Below are 21,618 nucleotides of genomic sequence, written 5' to 3' on the forward strand. Positions count from 1 at the left end.
TTGTTTAAATAATTTTGTTAGTCAGGAAGATTGCCTAATTTTGAAAATTTGGTACAATCTTTATTAGCACTTGTACTCACATAGAACTTAAGAACTAACGACAGACGCAATATGTACAAGAGTGCAATGTATAAAGTCAAGTTGTAAAAAATTGCATATTATACATATTTAGAACTAAAAAATAAAATCTAATTAAGAAAAAAATTACGTTCTTTCACAATTACGCCGATTTTTAGTAGCATTTTAATAATAATCAATTTATACGCAGTTCTGCTTGATTTTTATAAGCTTACGCAATATCACAACGAAAACTGAAACATGTTGATACCATCATCACAATTAAACATTTGCAAAGCAGAAAATAAATTACAGTAATTAGTAAATAAAATACGCCATGCAAACAATGTACCTAAACATGTATTATAGTGGTGCTAATTAACTAGACCAGTGCCTACACTTGTCATTTCAACTTTAAAAAAAAATAATTTTAAAAGTTCAAATATCAAGATGACAAATGAACTTTAGCTGTGTTTTAAAAAGTGCAAACGTCAAAATGATGGCCGTGTCCACAAATGTTCATAATAAGGGCCTGTTTGGTTACCCAATTATTGTAAATATATTTGACCTGTGACCATAATATTTGGTGAACATGATAGAATAATCAAACAATACGCAGTACAACTTCCTCGTTGCCATAACTCATTTCGTCATCTTCCTCCACTTCCTCGTCTTCCTCTTCCTCCTAAAAAAAATAAGGGATTAAGAGAGATTTAATTGAAAAGGAACAGAACCTGAAGCCAAGAAGTTTTCTTTGTCGCTTCTTTATAGAATTAGCAATCAAAATGTATGGAATTGACATAAACATTGTAACATTGGCCATATTACAATACATATTATTATTAATGACGGTGAGTGATTTAGGCTATTATTACCTAACGTCAAATAAATAAAAAAGTAAATTATAACAGCTAAATATTTTAAAATTTAAATTCTAAGAGTAACTTCATTGCCTTTAAGATTTAGGTAGAGTTTCACAAAGACGTTTTTGCATGTTCATGATATGTAAGTGGTTAATAATAATATGGTTAATATTATGTAAGTGGTTGCTAAATGAGGGTGTTTGATATTCTATTTGCCTCAGGGTGCAGCTCTGTAGCCTAAGGGTCAATTCAGACCGCAACGCGACGCGTAGATGCATTTATAGATTTGTATGGATTTGACAGATTGACATTTTTCCAAGATGTCTCAGTTATTATTCAGTACAAATTTAGAAATACATCTACGCGTTGCGTTGCGGTCTAAATTGACCCTCAGGTAAGGGTATATCCGCTATCGTATCAAATAGACATAATATTATCGTGACATATGACACGAGAGACCCTAAGGCTACATAGTGGCACCTGGTGGAAAACAGAATATCAAACACCCTCATTGCTTAAAAGCCATTCAAGCAAACCATCATTATAGGCTATAAATAATAATAACTAAGGAATCGTAACTCCCATACTATTACCGTTTTAAATTTGGTTCCTTTTGATCTCTCATGTAACGTCAGCCTAGTATCGCTCAAGGTCACCTAAATATTGCAAATGTATTGAAATGTGTACCTAAGGTACACTTTTTTGACAAGTATTGTGGAGCATGTTTTTTGACGGAGTTACTTTTCCTTAGTTTTTATTATTCGTAGATTTATAGGTCTAAGATTAAAACAACTTTGCTTACGTCAAATCCAAAACAGGTGTCAACTTCTTTCTCAAGTTTAATACTGCGGTCCAATATTTTCTTCTTCTCTTGTTCCTTGTTGTAGTGTATAATCTTCCTGTCAGTGATTTCCTCTGCATCCTCTTCATCCTCCTCCTCATCTTCTTCTTCTTCTAATTCTGTTGCAAGAAATGCAGTTTAAAAGAATTTGCAACTCAATGGGGATTGTGCATTTTTTTTTATTTTGCTCATTACAAAAACATTTCGAGGAATAAGGTCAGTGATCGTTTTTCTGTATAAAAACGAAAAAAATACCCATTAGTTACTTATATTTTTGAACAAATATGTTTAACCTTTGTTTGACCTTCAATGGCGTTAAATTAGCAATAAATTCGACCAACATTACGTTTCGAACTTTTGGTAAGCTTCTCGTATTAGCTTTCACATAATGAGAACTTGCATTTGACGAACCAGCCATTGTAAATAAGATTAAAAGGAAAAAACATACTATAGAGGTCAATTATTGGCCGCCGATGATGACGTCAGAGCGAAACTTTAAAAATTTATTGAGAAAAAACTAGCCAATGAATTTCGAAATGATTTAATTTATATTCTTAAAATACCCTATTTTAACGAAAAAAAATTTAAAAAGTACATGTGTTTTTTTTTTTGGACAATGCCCATTCAGGTATATGTTTTACGAAAGAAACTATTAGTTACTCCTCTGAAACGGTTCGACCGAATTTCGTGAATCTTAGCGAGCATATCGGCTAGGGTCGAGAAGCGGACAACATCTACTTTTTATAATGATAAGTGTATTTGTTGAATAAATAATAGTAAATTATTACAACTCGCGACTGACGGCGACCATTGTTTGTGCGACGGGATAGCGATGGACGTTGCCATGGTGCCATTTTATTGAAATGACTAAAATATAAGTATATTTTAGTCATTTCAATAAAATAATATGGGTGAAAATCGAAATACTTTATAGGGCAAAACAACGTTTGCCGGGACAGCTAGTTATTACAACTCGGAAAGGGATCGGCACCGTATCGCCTCGAGCCGTTAAATATTGTTTGTATGAAACTACCTACTGCAACGCACACTAAGCGGAACCGTAACGTAATCGCCTCGCCTCAGAACAGGCTCCGAACCATGTGCCTGAAGTTCCGAACGTTCAAGTGAACGAATTAGCTACAAAACAAAAACAAATTATCTTGAGTATCAAAATATAATATGTATCATAGTGAGATAAGGGGACACTTTTAGAGGGTGCAAATGTTATTTCTAATTCAAAAAATAGTCACCCCTAAAACCCACCCTTATAATTCCAAGTCGATTTTCTTCCACCCCACAGTGATTGAAAATTGTAAAAAAATTCATGCTAGTATACTTATAGATCCTACATACGATGGTAATATTTTCAACTTACGGACTCAGAATTTTCAATCACTGTGGTATGGGAGAAAATTGACTTTGAATTTTAAGAGTAAGTTTTAGGGGTGAGTCCGCAAGTTGAAAATATTACCATCGTATGTAGGATCTATAAGTATACTAGCATGAATTTTTTTAGAATTTTCAATCACTGTGGTGTGGGAGAAAATCGACTTTGAATTTTAAGGGTAAGTTTTGGGGGTGAGTCCGCAAGTTTAAAATATTACCATCGTATGTAGGATCTATAAGTATACTAGCATGAATTTTTTTAGAATTTTCAATCACTGTGGTGTGGGAGAAAATTGACTTTGAATTTTAAGGGTAAGTTTTAGGGGTGAGTCCGCAAGTTGAAAATATTACCATCGTATGTAGGATCTATAAGTATACTAGCATGATTTTTTTCAGAATTTTCAATCACTGTGGTGTGGGAGAAAATCGACTTTGAATTTTAAGGGTGGGTTTTAGGGGTGAGTCCGCAAGTTAAAAATATTACCATCGTATGTAGGATGTATAAGTATAGTAGCATGTATTTTTTTAGAATTTTCAATCACTGTGGTGTGGGAGAAAATCGACTTTGAATTTTAAGGGTAAGTTTTGGGGGTGAGTCCGCAAGTTTAAAATATTACCGTCGTATGTAGGATCTATAAGTATACTAGCATGATTTTTTTTAGAATTTTCAATCACTGTGGTGTGGGAGAAAATTGACTTTGAATTTTAAGGGTAAGTTTTAGGGGTGAGTCCGCAAGTTGAAAATATTACCATCGTATGTAGGATCTATAAGTATACTAGCATGTATTTTTTTAGAATTTTCAATCACTGTCGTGTGGGAGAAAATCGACTTTGAATTTTAAGGGTAAGTTTTGGGGGTGAGTCCGCAAGTTTAAAATATTACCATCGTATGTAGGATCTATAAGTATACTAGCATGAATTTTTTTAGAATTTTCAATCACTGTGGTGTGGGAGAAAATCGACTTGGAATTTTAAGGGTAAGTTTTAGGGGTGAGTCCGCAAGTTGAAAATATTACCATCGTATGTAGGATGTATAAGTGTACTAGCATGAATTTTTTTACAATTTTCAATCACTGTGGGGTGGAAGAAAATCGACTTGGAATTATAAGGGTGGGTTTTAGGGGTGACTATTTTTTGAATTAGAAATAACATTTGCACCCTCTAAAAGTGTCCCCTTATTTCACTATGATACATATTATATTTTGATACTCAAGATAATTTGTTTTTGTTTTGTAGCTAATTCGTTCACTTGAACGTTCGGAACTTCAGGCATATCCGAACCGGGATGCGACGCGTGGACGGCTCATCGTCCACCCGCTTACGGCTCGTCGTCCCCGTGCTTACGTCTCTCCGTACTCAAGCTTACGTTTCTTCGTCCACCCTTGGCCCCTTTCCCCTTCCCCGAGCCGTAAGCGAGGCGTCGCCTAGCCGTAGCCGAGTCGACGTACAGGCGCTAATGATACGCTTTGGTTACGTCATACGTGCATACATTATGTTGATGCCTGGTTGACGGCGAGGCGAAAGGCGATACGGTGACGCTCCCTTTCCAAGTTGATATGTGTGATGTGAACTTTAATGTCAGGCTGGACTCAGATCAGGATTCTTTACTGTTGCCCACATGCAGTCACTTAAGTGCCAAGAATTCGGGTAGATACTATACCTCGTCTTTATCGATTATAATAAGACTTTTGACTGCCTGGAACATCAACATCTATGGAGAGCACTTAGGATCCAGGGAGTTTCAGAAAAGTATACAGTAAGACTCATACAAAATGTCTACCGAATACAGCACTGCTCAGGTGAAACTGGAAATCACTAGAGATTCCTTTCCAGTCCGTAGGGGTGTTAGACAAGGCGACCCGTTGTCACCAAAACTCTTCATATCGGTACTGAAGGAGGTTTTCAGAGAAATAGATTGGGAGAAGTTTGGCCTCAACATAGATGGCATAAGATTAAACCACCTTCGTTTTGCAGATGACATAGTACTCATATCCAACAACGCGAATGATCTGCAAATTATGATCGAAGACCTTGCCACGTGTCGGCGGCAGCCGTTGACAGTTTATGACGCTTGCAGGGGGCCTACCACGACCTTTTCTAAAACTACCGTGTTTCCAGAACACTTGGTTGTAATATTACAATAACATTACCGAACTCACTTTTTCATATAATTTTACTAAAAACAGTAAATAATGCAAAACATTGTTAAATCCGCTGTGAAATATCAACTTTTTTAAGATCGCTAGCTTGACGTTAAAGTAATATTGTTTTATCTGTCAAACGGTATCGCTTAGAAGAGGTGGTGGTAAGCCCCCAGTTGTGACGTACCGCCTAAAGGTAAGCGTCCACAGGTCAGTATCGTACCGCGTACGCAACGGACGTCTCGCATCAAACAGATATTTTTTTACAGTACGTACTGAATCAGCAGCGTACGGATTACCGACTAGTATAGTAAATAATTGCTCAAAATGGGGGTGTGGATGGAAAAGTGGAAAGCAGAAATTTTGATTTATTATTTTTGTTTGGACTAATAAACATACTAGTCGGTAATCCGTACGCTGCCGATACAGTGGACGTACAGTAAAAAAAATATATGCGAGACGTCCGTTCGTCTGTAAGCGCTCAAATTCGTACTAATTTGACATTAATTGTCAGTTTGACAGTTTTGACAATTCATTTGCTGAATTGATTGAGAGGAATTGCTAAATGTGACCATTTTAGTCCCGCAGATCTCTTAAGGACATAATGAAAAATAAAGACTTCTCTGTGGCAATCAAAAGAAAAATATTCAACAGTTCCATTCTGCCGATTGTTTGGAAGTCAAACCTGGGCAACAACTTCGAAAAATATCTAAAAGCTCAATCAGGATTGAGCTTTTAGATATTTTTTGACAGGTCAAAGAAGCATGGAAAGAAGTATAATTTAGGCTTTACAAAAAGAGACAAGAAAAGAGCTGACCATAGGAAACTTTTGTGGATGTATGTTTAAAAATAAAAAAAACTGAAATGGCAATGGACAGGACACATCATTAGAGGACAAGATAAATGGTCAAAAATAACAACAGAATGGCCCCTTAGATATAATACAAAAAGGAAAAGAGGACGACCACTTAAAAGATGGTCAGATGAAATCAGGGCTTCTGCTGACCCTTTGTGGCTTTGGCTGGCTCGTGACAGATGCAAATGGAAAAGGCTGGAGGCCTTTGTGTCAGAAGGGCGCCCGCGCCGGGCACACTCTCAACGCAGCGAACGCCCTGAGTATCTTTTTTAAATATTTATTTGTTTTGACAAATTCATGATGTTGGGGAATTTCTCAATCAGCAGTCAAAATAACTATTACAATGCTGTTACTTTGTAAGATCTACAAACAGGATATACACGCCCTCGAGTATTATCACTTAGTTTTGTTATACCCTGTTATGACATACTGCTGAAGTTTACCTTCTTGGTCGTCCTCCTCGGTATAGTTGGGTGCCACCACAGCAACCTGTTGCTCAGTGCCATCCTCCAGCTGAATAACCTCCAATACCACGTACTGTTGTCCATCACCATCGGCCACAGTCACCAACTCCTCGCTATCAAGGTTCAACTTAATGTTGTCCATATTGTCCTCATTGTCTGACACATCCTGCGGCTGTATGATAAAAAATTGTATTATTGATTTGCTAATTCATGAATTTCAATTAATATTTACGAGAAGATTACAAAATCGCTAAAGCATATTTTCACTGCAAATTAATGTTTAAATATTTTACTTTAAAACTTGATAATACAAGATAAACACAGAAATTTAACATAAATCTTAGAGCAAGCTTTCACTAATCGCAATTTATATATTTTGCAGAGCTGTAAGCTGTAATTTCGTAAGTGTCACGAAATATGGTTTCATTGAATTTTAAAACATTATAATACAGTTGTTTTGTTCACAAACTAGATTACTTATTTCATTTATACTGTAAGTCAATAACTTTAAGCACATTTTTACTATATATCATATAGGATGTCTCAAAGGCATTGTAATAGTTCGCAAAGCACTGACTGAAAATGAAAACTGCTATGCGTACAATATGCATTAACGGCAATTGCATATTTTAAGAAATTAAAAACATTATATAACTTAATAAAGCTAGGCATTGCAGTCTTAAATATGATGTCAAATTATAATTTTCGAAGCATTACAATTACGATATTTTTTAAAATAATATATTTAAACTATTCCTTTTTTATTTATTTATTCATAACTATTAGTAGTCATAGTCTGAAAAATTTGATGAAAATCAAAACAGCATAATATTGTAAATTAAGCACATTAATGTTTAAAGTAAATGCACAATAATAATAAATCAATTAGACCAAAATTATAAAAAAAGACAAATCAAATTAAATTTTAAGTAAAAGTAATTTTATGCATACATTTTTATTGAAAAGCCTCAGCAAATAAAATGTTGTACCTTGATGGTTTTAATAATTTTCTTGATTTTCTTTTGTCTGCCGAGTTTGAGGGCCAGAGCTCTTTCATGGTGTCCGGAGTCAGGGTCGTGGATAGCCAGATGGCGGATGAGGTTGCCCTTGTGGGCGAAGGTACGTTTGCACTCGTGACAAGTGTGCGTCTTCTCTTTGGGCGGCTTGGGCGAGTAGTTGGGGTTGTGATACAAGTTCTGATGACGTCGAAGTAGCTGCTTTTGTCTGAAAGAGGTAACTTAGAATATAATGATTACCTGCCCGTCACTAAGACGTTTAAAGACTATTTAAGTAGTTATTTAATAAAGACTTTCACAGACCAGGCAATGTCTAGACTTTTTGTTATGCTAAAATAAAATAAGTGCACATATAACTTACTATTGAAAGGTTCGTTGACCAAACATTCCAAGTTGGTCACCTGGTCATATATTTCAATATTAATTGCAGCAGCTGGCGTCGCTATTTCCTAGTGAGTTAGGCACCTTAGATACATAGTCAAAAATATTACCTGAAGCACTGGTCACACTGATCACAAGCGAAGGGTTTCTCATCAGTATGCTTCAGCATGTGCGACCGCAGGTGCCGTAGGGTTGTCGACGCGTAAGGACAGAGCTCGCATTTGAAACACTTCTCACCTTCATGAGTCTGAAATTATTAATACTTTCATATTATTATATTCTAATTCAGAACCTTCAGTACATTCAATAATAATAATTAATATAATCTGTAACTCTACAATTTAAAAGTATCCTATGTCCGTACCTCCATTCAAATTATTCAACAGTTTAAGGATAAAGAGGGAACAGACAGATACATTCGTCTTTATAATACAGCTATCAAAGATATTCATCTAGCAACAGTATACATTACCTTATTATGTACTTTGCATGAATATCTGTCTGGGAACGATTTTCCACATCTCTTACACTTCAGTGGCTTGTCTGATGTATGCAGTTTTTGCACATGAATACGCAAATCAGTTTTGCGACCGCATTTCGCTGGGCACAGCTCACAAGCATACACTGGTTTCTCCGCCACTAGAATAAAAATTTTAGTTACATTATATTTGCATTACGGAATGATACTTTCATTTTTTACTAAGAGGTTTATAAATGGCATTAGACGCTTGGAGATACCCTTTTCCACACTTGGTAAACTTTGTCTGAAGCCAAGTAAGTATATGAGACTTAGCAAATGGACATCCCCATAATTTTTTTATGAAACAAGTTATGAAACTTACCATTATGAATGAGCTTGTGTGCCTTTAACGAATTCGACTGCGTAAAGCACATGTGGCAAAGATCACATTTGTACGGTTTCTCTCCAGTGTGAGTCCGCAAATGACGTTTCAGCTTGAAAGTATCGGGAGATGCATAGGTGCAGTGTGGACACTGTCAACGAGAAAGAAACAATATGATACAAGTTTTCAAGCAATTAATAGTTTAGCAGGAATAAGATGTTCTGCTCTTTCTAGCCACAATGCTGCAATCTAAATTTGTGGCAATATTGATGGGAAATCGATTAAATAATATTTGAATACAATATTGTCTCATCATAGTATAAAATAATACAAACCTGATACGGACGCTCGCCAGTGTGGCAGCGGACGTGTCGTCTTAACTTCGACAGCTCCACAGAAGCGTAATCACATTCAGTGCATTTGTGTGGTTTTTCATGAGTGTGCTTGTATCTTATATGTCTCACTAGTTCACCTAAAAGTAACAGTTTAATTTTATTACAATTCATTTTCTATGTAAAACAGCATTGATTTTTAACATCACAATTCCCGTTCAACTTAGATTTAAACTGGAGGGTTTTATTGACCTTCTTCAATCAAGCCTTAAGACTCAATATTTCATGCATGGTCTTTCATTCCTATACTGAACAAAGATTGCAGAGAACTACTAATATTTTTTTTGCTGTCCTTCACTAAAATATATTAAATAGATATCTGTCCAACTTTTATTATCACTTACCAGAAGTTGTAAAGGGGCTGTTACAGTACTTGCAGACATGTGGTTTCACACCGTTATGCATATTAACATGGTTCTGCAAGGATGTGATGGTTTTGAAACCTCGCTCACACACTGAACACTTGTGTGGCCTTTCCTCAGAGTGAGACTTCATGTGCCTTAGAAGTAGGTACCTACAAATACATAATAATTAAATAATGCTGTAGTTTCTCAACTTAGTCCATTTCAGTACTTTAGGCACAAAAAATAGACACAATTTTGCAGTCGTAATAAAGGTTAGGTATTAAATAACAATTACCTTCTATAACTTGTGTATGAACAGAAGTGGCATGTAAAATGTTGCCTAAAATATCCCCTTTTTGTAGGTGCAGGTGCAGTGCTGGTTTTCAACTAAAAAGGTAAGTTATCATAAATTAAAAAGTACACAATTTTTTACCTACAATAAACATTGTTTTATTGATATGTTTTTGAACTATCTGTATGTTTATGATTTTCAAGGAAAAAAGCTGTAAAGGCAGATCTTGTTCACTACAATCAATAAACTTGGCAATAAAAATATACAAAAGAGCACCAAATCTGTCTTCAACTGTATATTGCGACAAAGATTTAAAGGAACGTGGCAAAAAAAGAAACTAGCGCTGCCATTATACAAAAAACGCCATTTTTTACATTTCTCCTTTACCAGCAGCGCCCTCGCCATTCGTTCATTTAAGGCGTTGTCACATTGAATATAATATATACTTCAACATAATAATATATACCATACATTATGTTGAAGTCCTATTCAGTAGCTGATATTGACATACCACATTCTTCTCTTCCACATTTTCAGCTCCTTCTTCTGCTTCTTCGTCTTCAAAATTGTACACATCATCAGTTTTTTCTTCCTGCTGTTGTCAAAAAATTATAAAATTGAAACCTATTTAAAATACTAAACTGTACTTGGAGTCTAGGCGGTAAATAAAAACTGCTCGTACTGTATTTAGAATTTTTAAGAATAAAATTGACTTCTTATAAAGACACTGATTATATAGCTCAGTCAACAAAGTAGTTGTAGAATGCGTGAGCGGGAACCTAAGCAATTTCTTGCCGCTTTAAGGGGTGTGATGAGGGGATGGCTGAATGGGGGGATGAGGGATGTAGGGTTCGATGAGTGAGGCCCTCTCACTCACTGAACGAAGCATAGAAGCTAAAAAGCTATTATTCAAACAGATATAGAAAGGAATATTTAAAAATAAAGCTTTTTTAAATTTTGACTTTTCCTGAGTGTGTAGTTCGAAAATAGATGAGAATTTGTAAAAAAGTAAGTATAGAATAGAATTTATAAAGAATTTAATAAGCTTTAATTTCATTATAGAATATTTTTTGCTACAACGCATAGTTTTTTAGTTATTGGCGAAAACCCAAAAATTTAGACCTTTGTCGGCCCCCCTCCCTCTGGCTCACCTCTTAGACGTCAGGACTTTTAGTATGTTTTGTCCCTAATCACCCTGAATAAGTTCCAGCAGAAATCGCTTAGGTTCCCGCTCACGCACCTCGTTTGAGTCATTCGTTAACCGGACTATTATTACAGATTCATCGGAAAACCTCTTGGTAAATCTTAGAATGATAATCTCCAACTTTTTATGAGTTTGTAGTGATATTATACTTCATATTCAGTTCACATCGAGTATGCAAAATACGATATCGCCCTTAGACTAAGAACATCTGACACTTCATTGTCAATCGCGGTTTATATTAATCTTGTATTCGCATGAAGTCATCACCCGTGCCCACTGCATGGCAATCAGTTTACGTTATAACTGTTCACATCTTTCGCCTCAACTCCTAAATGGGGGGGGGCTTACGCCAAAAGAAGAAGAAGTTATAGAAAATGACAAATTTTTTGACAGGGCCGCTATTGTCTCGATTCCCCATGTACACCTTAGCTGACCTGGCAAACGTTATTTTGCCATATAAATTATACAATAAAAAGTTACAAATAAAAAAGTAGATAAAAACTTATTCTCAGGTCTAACAAATGTACTGTAAGTATAGATTTCATTTTCATTAATATTGGTTGAGACGTTTTGGAAAAGTTCTTGCACAAACACTGTGACATGAGAATTTTATATAATATTAGACTAGTAAAAAGTAAAGTATCAGAAAAGAAAACAAGAAGTTAAAATGTAAAATTAAAAATCAAATTCAAAATGAGGCATTAAACATTTTATAAATAAAATTGCGCTTGAACTCTTATTTTATATTGTTTTATAGAATTATAATAATATAAATAATAAATGTAGATTATTTGATATCTTAAATTGAATGAAGAGTTTGATATAATTATTATGGACCTTTTATCAAAGTCTTCATTAAATTTTAATTATTGTAATCACAATATTATTATTATTGAGTGTGTGTAACCGGTATGATTGTAAGAGAAAAAGAAATAAGGTATCATACCTGATCGACTTTGATATTAAGAACTGGTTTGGTTTCATCTTGTACCACCAGTACATAGCTGACTTCACCGTTACCAGTATCGGAAGGTACCAGTGTAACGGTTTGATAAGACTCCCCGTCAACCATCATATGACTGTCTTCTGCTATCTACAAGAATAAAATAAGCTTTCACGGACAGGTAAATTATTATTATCTTAAAGCACAACTACATGCATGTTTACACAAACATTGACTAAACATTAAAACCACTGCTTCAAATTGCACCGTACACCATGCACAGTTAGTAAATTTACAAAATGCTGACATTATTATTGCATTATACAAATTTCTGATATCAAATCTGTACAGTTGGATTTCGATACAGCAAACTTTTTACCTCCTCATTTTCTTCAGCAACTTCAGTAGGCAATGATACAATATTTTGGCCATCTCCAGATGACTGATAATAATAGTGACCATCCTCATCCACAAAATAAGTCACTCCTGCGTCAGCCTCTTCTTCATTCCCATTAACTACAAGATAACAAAAAGTAAAATACTAATGGCCAGAGTATACTATCTTAAAATGAGACCACTTCTACTATATTAAACTTAATAGTTATTAGAATCGTTACTTTGCCGAAATCCATAGCTTACAATTTTAGTACATTATTAAAATAGTAACATTAGTATTTAGTAGTAGTCATGGTCCCAGGGATCCCTAGATTTTTTTTTTTTATTACTATCAAGCTAATTTTTTGTGAGTAGCTTTACTTGGATAAGACGAACACCAATTTTATCTGCGAAAATTCTCGAAAGTGATAGCTAACAGAGATAGAAAGGATTTTATACTTTGATTTGATGGTCCCCAAATATGGATTGTTCTATTTGTAGGACAATGTTTCTCTTAAATTACATAACTATTAACCTATCAACATACAAAAAATCTGATAGAACTTAGGGTTCCGTTTTAGGGTTCTGTAGTCAACTAAGTTTTGTTGATTACAGAACCCTAAAAATGAACCCTAACGAGCTGATTTTTTATATATTGATAGGTTAATACTTAATAGTTACATAATTTAAGAGTAACATTGTCCTACAAATAAAACAATCCATATTCTAGGAAATCAAATCAAAGTATGAAATCCTTTCTATCTCTGTTAGTTACCACTTTCGAGATTTTTCACAGATAAAATTGTTGTTCGTCATATCAAAATGATGCTACTCACAAAAAATTAGCTTGATAGTAATAAAAAAAAATGTAGGGATCCCTGAGTACTACTAATGTTATCAAAAAATATAATAAGTACACAAATACCAAAGTAGTATATTATTAGGGGTGGGCCGAAATTCATTTTACATTCGGTTCAACCGAACTTCGGCAGCTTGAACCAAACTTCTTCATTCGGCCAAATTTCGGTTAAAATGCTGAACATTCTGCACTAAATATACTTGCATTATCTTAATAGACATTGCTGTAGTAACAGTGAAATAAAATAAGTCTGATATACTCATTCATAGTCATTTATTTAAATTAGAAAAAGTAATTATAAGTGATAAACAAAAAAATTAAATTGTTCTTTTAACTACCAGTCTCAAAAATCTTTTGTTACTTGTATAAGTAACCAAAGATTACTTATTCAAGTAACCTTTATAGTAGTAAACAATAATAGAGTTATAGTCAAATAATTCAATAAAACATACACGCTTGAATTTAGCACACCATTACTTGCACATACTACTATGGTAGTCCAGCGTTTTTGATGGCGAATTAGTATTTATTTCGATCGACTATGTGGGCACAGGAGGTACTGAGGTTTTGTTAAATTTATCAAACAAGGATTATCTATAATATAAAGTTTCTGGCGCACTTTACTGAAAAATTATTACTGAAAACCTGGTCTACAATGGTAGTCCACGCGTGTACTCTAGTATTAAAGACAAAACAGGGAGGGAAACTTTTCTGGGACCATAACAGTAAGTAGTCATTACCTGCTATGACGGCAGTAGTTGCTTCGTTTTGTTGATTGTATGTGTTCAAATATGTCTGGATCAAAGTCTGCTTCTTGGCCCCTTTTTTACTGGGAGCCATGGCTGTTCACAAATTATTTTTTACAGTGAGAGAACGAAATAAGCTAAGTTGTCTGATCATTTGCTTGAACATGTATTAGGTATGGTACGTGGTAGGAGCATGTCATTGCACATATGGAATTGATAGATAGTAGAATAATTTACCGGCAAACAAAATTTATTCATATATATTGGACACTGATTTACATAGTTGTTGATAGAATGTAATGAGGCTGATAGAAATAAACTACTGCAACAATTCATAACTGAAGTAGGTCCGCCATTTTAAGTGATATGTCGACAGCTTGTTTTCACTTTATACTCATTTGTCATGAATAAAATATTTAAAATAATATGAAACACAACAAGGATTAGTAACTAAGCTGCCGTCACTCACAGATTTTTAAGTAATGAAAAATATCACAGGCGGCGCTGTCGTCAATTTAGTCTTATGAAATAGTTACGGTATTACAGTATTTCTCAGATTTGTAAAAGTAATTTTGAGTTTGGACAACGTGGATTATGCACTAGAAACAATAAAAATTTTGTCAAGTAATCTAAAGCACATCACAACATCATAATTTTTAAAATATACCTGCTAATTTCTAACAACTTTTCGTATTTCCACAATGTGCCCAACGAGGGCGTTTCAATCTTTGTAAAGCGATTGGGACGCCGACATGGCGCAATAATGGCGGACACAAGAACTACAAAAGTCAAAATCACTATAATGGCTGCCGAAGCCACAGATATACAGAAAATTTCGTATATCTGTGGCTAGCGTTTCGGCCACTGACCTCAGACCTCTTAATACACTGGACAGGCTATGGCCATGGAATTAATATGTTGTACTTAGTACATATTAATTCCATGGCTATGCCGTACAATATGACAGCTATTTCTTATGCCGATTTGAAGCGCCGCGGTTAGCGTACTGTGAACTAATTTACATAGAAAATTACAACCGCCATTTGCAAAATAGTAGTTCCAAGTACACTCACTACTGCTTTCACATAGCAATCAGCGCCAATATGGCGACTTTCAAATAGGAATATTTTATTGATAGCGATCGCCTATCCAGTGTATTATAGAGGTCAGTGGTTTCGGCGTAGCTACAGTCTGCACTGCCCCGTAGATGTAGTCTTAGCCCGCCATCGCGTGGCCATTTTGTGCTTATTTTCATACAAGTAGTGTGCGTTTATTTTCTTGAATATTTCTATTTGTCGATTATTTCAAAGCACTTTATGATACAGGAAAGAAAGTCAATTCGTTCAAGATATCGATTAACTATAGTTCAAGTGATGAGAAATCCGTAAACACACGTAAAAAGCTATGCAATTTTTATAGCCAAATTATTAATTGATGTGACATTTTTAGCACTAATGCCTTATATAGCACGAATAAGGGTTCAATAAACTTATAAATTATCTTTTTAGCTTACAAAAATACCGATTGAAAAGCCCGAAATTATATATACGTACATACATATACATACGTATTTAATTTTAAATCCACGTGTTTGAGGCATTCTTTGACCGTTCTTATGGTTTATTATTTAGCGGAGCATTAAATGTTCACTAAAAACCTTTATTAACACTTTTATTACATGAAATATGCAGTCCGACTCCTTTGTTATGTCCTAGTAAGTAGGATATAACATTACACGCTTTTGACGCTTATACACCGACAAGCTTTTGCCCGCGGCTTCGCTCGCGTTAACCCTTAACAGCTATAGTCGTGGGTCCACTGGACCCATGATGATTCTTTAAACAAGCACTAGTAGCGCTATGGGTGGTGGAGCTCCCCACGCACCTCAGTACCTTTCGACAGTAAGCCGGTGCATACGCAGCAAGACGGACGTTTTTCGCGAGCTACTCCAGTGGTAAGTAAATGATTATGCATGGGTCCATTGGACCCACGACTATAGATACGTATTTTTATAATTCTTGTTTTGTAGTTATTTTTAAGTTAAATTTCAGTTTTCATCATGGAAAATAATAAAAATATGTCAACCAATCGCGAAGACATAATAGAGCAATGGCTGAATGCTGATTTAAGCAGTGATAAAGAAAAAAATCGGTTTCTATGGGAGATAATCACTCTGATAATGAGTTTTCTGATAATGACGAAGATTTTGTATTGGAAAGTGATCATGACTCGAACTCTGAAATAAGCAGCTAAGACTGTTCACTTATGTACCAAGTGCCAGCAGCCTATTTGCATGAGCAAAAGTTGTTTGCAGTACATGTTTGTAAGTAGGCTAAATGAAACTGGTGTCAAAATTTTTGTTTTAAAATTTATTTCTTTGCTTTTGGTATGTTTTTAGAAAACATATATTTTTATTATAGAAAACATTTTTTGTTTTTACTTGGTGACCAGTTTTATATTTTTTATAATTTTTTTTCATAAGCTTGTTTTTAGATTAAGGAAACCTAAACTGATTATAAAAAGTACAAATTAGTGTTAGAAATATATGTTCCTATTGTTGATTTTTTAAAACACTATGTTTGTTATATAATATATAAAAAATCTAATAAACATTTTATTAATTATTCGAGATACTTTCATTTTTATTGCCTTTTAAAAATACATGGGTCCAATGGACCCCACAACTATAGAAACGTGATTATTGTTCACCACTGTAGTTAAGGGTTAAGAAGTATTATTATATACAAACTTTCATCCCCTATTTGAACCCCTTGGGGTTGGAATTTATCAAAATCCTTTCTTAGCGGATGCCTACGTCACAACATCTACATTCATGCCAAATTTCAGCCCGATCCGTCCAGTGGTTTGGGCTGTGTGTTGATAGATCACTATGTCAATCAGTCAGTCAGTCAGTCACCTTTGAGTTCTATATATATATAGATATAAGGCTCTCTCCAGTCCTTTGGAGTACCTCAATGGTAAGAATAAACTTATAAATAGACCAACAAAGAGTGCGAGAGAGGAGAAAATCCTTTACGGATTTATAACAAGATGAAAAGAGAGAGGTAGTGTAATGTGAACTGTGACCACTTTTATTTGACAGGTCGTCAAAACTCGTCACCCGTTTTATGCCCTTTCGGTATTTGCAATTTATTATTTAAATCGTTTGTTATTTTCAACAAATACTATTATATATAACAATAATAACTTGTTCTGTGAGTGATTGCAGTGTAAATCATAGGAATAATTCTGAAAAATATCCATTTCACAGGTAATTAATCTTCACGTCCTAATTGCTATGATGTGTTTATTTTTGCTAATATTCTGTCTTAAGTTCTCTATTTCAAATAAAATATTGTTAATCCTCCCTTTTACTTCCATATTTTGCGTAACTGGTACATGACTGGTACTATTGTTCTTAAATTACACAATTTATGGCATTAGTGCTAAAAATGTCACATCAATTAATAATTTGGCTATAAAAATTGCATAGCTTTTTACGTGTGTTTACGGATTCTCATCACCTGAACTATAGTTAATCGATATCATGAACTAATTGACTTTATTTTCTGTATCATAATGTGCTTCGAAATAATCGACAAATAGAAATATGCAAGAAAATATACACACACTACTTGTATGAAAATAAGCACTAAATGGCCACGCGATGACGGGCTAAGACTACATCTATACTATAATACTTTATCTATGAGCAGCGCACATTGACTGACATTGACACATTCAAATAAAGCCTTGTCGAACTGTATTTATTATTTACGTTTATTTTTTTATATTTATTTATTGTTTATTTATAATATTAGGTCGTAATTACGAGGACGCCCATTTTGGGAACCTTGACAGATGAGAGGCTACTTGAAGTGAATAGGGTTTTTTATGATGGCAGTATCGATGACAAATAAAAATATGAAAGGGACAGGCAATGTTTTTGTCCATTGGTTGGCACCATTGAGGTACTATAGACTGGAGAGAGCCTTATATCGGTGTATAAGCGTCAAAAGCATGTAATGTTATGTCCTACTTACTAGGACATAACAAAGGAGTCAGTCTGCATATTTCATGTCATAAAAGTGTTAATAAAGGTTTTTAGTGAACATTTAATGCTAGATATTGTTGAGTTTTGTGGTTCCGCCATAAACCATAAGAATGGCCAAAGAATGCCCCAAACACGTGAATTGACAACATTTCAAAATTTTAACATGGCTTTTTTATTATTTTATATGAAAGTAGATTAAAATAAGGTGACACGTGTTTCTTGCTTTTTCAAAATTATGTTTTTATGATACCTAAGAAATAGATATTAATACTTCGTATTCTAAAGAGACGTAAGCGCCAAGTGACGTCATACTTATGTCTGAACGGTTAATTCCAGTTAATTCCATTCACAAACCTATAATGCTACAGTATACATTAAGTCTATGATTCCATTACACTATAACAAAAGAAAAAATCTGTCAATGTCAGTTTGTTACGTTTATTATGACGTCTGTCAATGTCATCGTCAACCTGGAGGATAGGTAACCAATGAGGTAATGTTATTTTTTAGAAATGTCATTGTTGACAGTGACGTTTTTGTTTTTATGCTTCATATTGTCTTTTTAAAACTATTTTTCACCAGGCAAACAAACTGTATGATATTATGCCGTAAGTATGACGTCACAGCGTATTTTTCAGTTTTTCTTTATTTTCTCAGTAAATAAGCAATATAAAAAAAAGTTGAATATTTTTTTGATATCAGGAGAAGAAACTAAAGAAACGGTATTTTTTATTTTAAGGCTTAAAAATTTTGAAATGTCAAAATACGTAAGTTTTGAACAAGGTTTTTTGGGCTTTTCAATCGGTATTTTTGTAAGCTAAAAAAATAATTTATAAATTTATTGAACCCTTATTCGTGCTATATAAGGTATTAGTGCTAAAAATGTCACATCAATTAAAAATTTGGCTATGAAAATTGCATAACTTTTTACGTGTGTTTACGGATTCTCATCACTTGAACTATAGTTAATCGATATCATGGACTTTCTTTCCTGTATCATAATGTGCTTCGAAATAATCGACAAATAGAAATATTCAAGATAATAAACGCACACTACTTGTATGAAAATAAGCACAAAATGGCCACGCGATGACGGGCTAAGACTACATCTATACTATAATACTTTATCTATGGTTGGCACTTTAGCACTTTACCTATAATATTTTTTGTTTCTACATTTGCATTAGTTTGGGAATTACTCTTTTTGAGTGTGGGCAAACTCGATTCTATGTCTTATATTGTAAATATACAGCTCCGCGGGGCTCCTATTTCTGGGTGGTTTACAAAAAAATAACCACGATGGCTAAGGCGAAAGGCTAGAATTTAGGCAAGGCTAAATCTAACCTAACCCAACCAAGTCGTATTGGGCCAGCACGGAGTGATACATTGCTATAATTCATTACCTAAGAATTATATTATATTTATGACACCAAAAAACATTTTACAACAAATTACGCGTCAAACAAAACGTAAATATAGTGAAAAATTAATATTAAGGACACATTAACAAAAAATAACATTACGTGACACGTATTACTTCAAACACGTATTTAAAAAAAAAACTATGCATCTCCTAGACACAAATCAATCATATTGTTCACTTCTATGAGATGACGTCCTCGAGTTTCCGCCGTCAACCGACCGGTGGCGTTGTCGTAGCTTAGGAACCATAGACTTAATATATACTGTTATAGGTTTATGTTAGCAACGATATTCAAGAGGCCTATCCTATATGATATTTACTTCTATTTCCTTTAAACAAGGTGCAAAATGCAAGTTTCATAGATTCAGGTGTTTTCGTGATTAGCGACTTGATTTATATGCGCATTATTAATTTAGGAGTACTGTAGAACTGTCCAGTTTTCATTTCTTTATTTATTTTGTTAATTTTTCTGGGGTCCAGGGGCTACTTTTCCAAGAAATTTGTGAAACCGCACACGAGAACCTCTCAGTATGCATGGATTACATCTTTGCGATTTTTTAAATGTTCTTTAATCAAAGTCATACTCAATTTATTACTAGCTATTCGACCGGTGCTCGGTATTCGATAAAACACGAATATAAATGACATTTTGTAAAAATGATTCCTAGCTAAATCGATTTATCGATCGGGCGATAAATTGATCTAGCTGGGAATCATTTTTCGAAAATGTCATTTATAAAAATTAAAATGATTCCTAGCTAGATGGATTTATCGATCGGGCGATAAATCGATCTAGTTAGGAATCATTTTATTTATTTTGTTAATTTTTCTGGGGTCCAGGGGCTACTTTTCCAAGAAATTTGTGAAACCGCACACGAGAACCTCTCAGTATGCATGGATTACATCTTTGCGATTTTTTAAATGTTCTTTAATCAAAGTCATACTCAATTTATTACTAGCTATTCGACCGGTGCTCGGTATTCGATAAAACACGAATATAAATGACATTTTGTAAAAATGATTCCTAGCTAAATCGATTTATCGATCGGGCGATAAATTGATCTAGCTGGGAATCATTTTTCGAAAATGTCATTTATAAAAATTAAAATGATTCCTAGCTAGATGGATTTATCGATCGGGCGATAAATCGATCTAGTTAGGAATCATTTTTAGAAAATGTCATTTATATTCGTGTTTTATCGAATAGGTACTGAGCATCGGTCGAATAGCTAGTAATAAATTGAGTGTTTCAGTTTGAGTTCGAATAGCTAGTAATAAGTTCAAAGTTTCAGTGCTGCAGGCTGCCTGCAGCACTGAAAGACGAAATTTTTTATACACTTCACTTTTGTATGGGGAAACTCGTGACGCTCGGGCCCCATACAAAAGTGAAAAAAATTTTTGTCTTTCAGTGCTGCAACTTTCACAGTGAACTCTCTACAAGGAACACGTACACACCCTAAAGTATTATCACTTATTTTTGTTACACACTGTATACAGTGTGTTAGTGTAAACACCGTTATCCTTGAAACCATTAAATGAGCCCGTCAAAATGAACTTGTTGGTAATAGCGCAGAATAATTCCTATTATCAGAATTATATTCTTATGATTACTATATCTATCAATGTCCTTTCTGATGAGGCCGTTAATATGAGCCCAAACATGAAAACTCCACTTTGGATTTATACGAAGCTCGTCTCCTATAGAACCCAGATTGGATATCCTATTGATTACCAGGTGATGCTGCAGCACCAGGTCAACTTACCATTAATATTATGTGTATACGTATATTGTATATTCACAAATGTCACGAACTATATATATATATATATATATATATATATATATATCTTAATATATCTTAATATATATATTTCTTGTGTGCGTGTGTATGTGACTGAACTCCTCCTAAACGACTGGACCAATTTTGATGAAATTTTTTGTGTGTGTTCGTGGAGATTCGAGAATGGTTTAGATTTACAGTTTGGTCTACTGGAAAATGTTTTTTCAATTAATTTCTTATTTATAAGGAGTTGTTGATTTTGGAATGTTTTACATTAGATCCGGCGGACGGCGCTATCATCGCATTCAATATTATTCTATTTCAATTTTAGTTTGTAGCCTGTGTTATTTATTTAATA

The 21,618-nt window shown here is 34.2% G+C and overlaps 2 protein-coding genes across 4 annotated transcripts in view; one reads left to right on the plus strand and one right to left on the minus strand.

Annotated features, from left to right (window-relative positions):
• Positions 1 to 1,571, plus strand: part of LOC121738446 (SET and MYND domain-containing protein 4-like) — a 30,901-nt gene extending 29,330 nt beyond the window's left edge. The window contains exon 16 of the mRNA XM_042130493.1: positions 1,561 to 1,571. The gene's annotated coding sequence lies outside the window, so the exon portion shown is untranslated. The remainder of the gene's footprint in view (positions 1 to 1,560) is intronic.
• LOC121738449 (transcriptional repressor CTCF) lies at positions 47 to 14,786 on the minus strand. Of its 3 annotated transcripts, none has more exons than XM_042130502.1 (15): positions 14,670 to 14,786; positions 13,997 to 14,098; positions 12,402 to 12,538; positions 12,026 to 12,172; positions 10,387 to 10,470; positions 9,879 to 9,970; positions 9,584 to 9,753; positions 9,183 to 9,319; positions 8,848 to 8,998; positions 8,478 to 8,644; positions 8,116 to 8,252; positions 7,598 to 7,832; positions 6,588 to 6,780; positions 1,723 to 1,880; positions 47 to 742 (listed from the first exon to the last, which is right to left on the minus strand). In XM_042130502.1, exons 2-15 carry the CDS (start codon positions 14,094 to 14,096, stop codon positions 662 to 664), a joined length of 1,989 nt encoding a protein of 662 aa, XP_041986436.1. In that variant the 5' UTR covers positions 14,097 to 14,098; positions 14,670 to 14,786; the 3' UTR covers positions 47 to 661. The 3 variants fall into 3 exon arrangements, with proteins under 3 accessions (XP_041986436.1, XP_041986437.1, XP_041986438.1); XM_042130503.1 differs by lacking the exon at positions 14,670 to 14,786 and adding an exon at positions 14,240 to 14,616; XM_042130504.1 differs by lacking the exon at positions 13,997 to 14,098.
• Between the last annotated feature and the right edge of the window lie 6,832 nt (positions 14,787 to 21,618).

This window comes from Aricia agestis, chromosome Z (assembly GCF_905147365.1).
Source record: "Aricia agestis chromosome Z, ilAriAges1.1, whole genome shotgun sequence".
Taxonomy (NCBI): domain Eukaryota; kingdom Metazoa; phylum Arthropoda; class Insecta; order Lepidoptera; family Lycaenidae; genus Aricia; species Aricia agestis.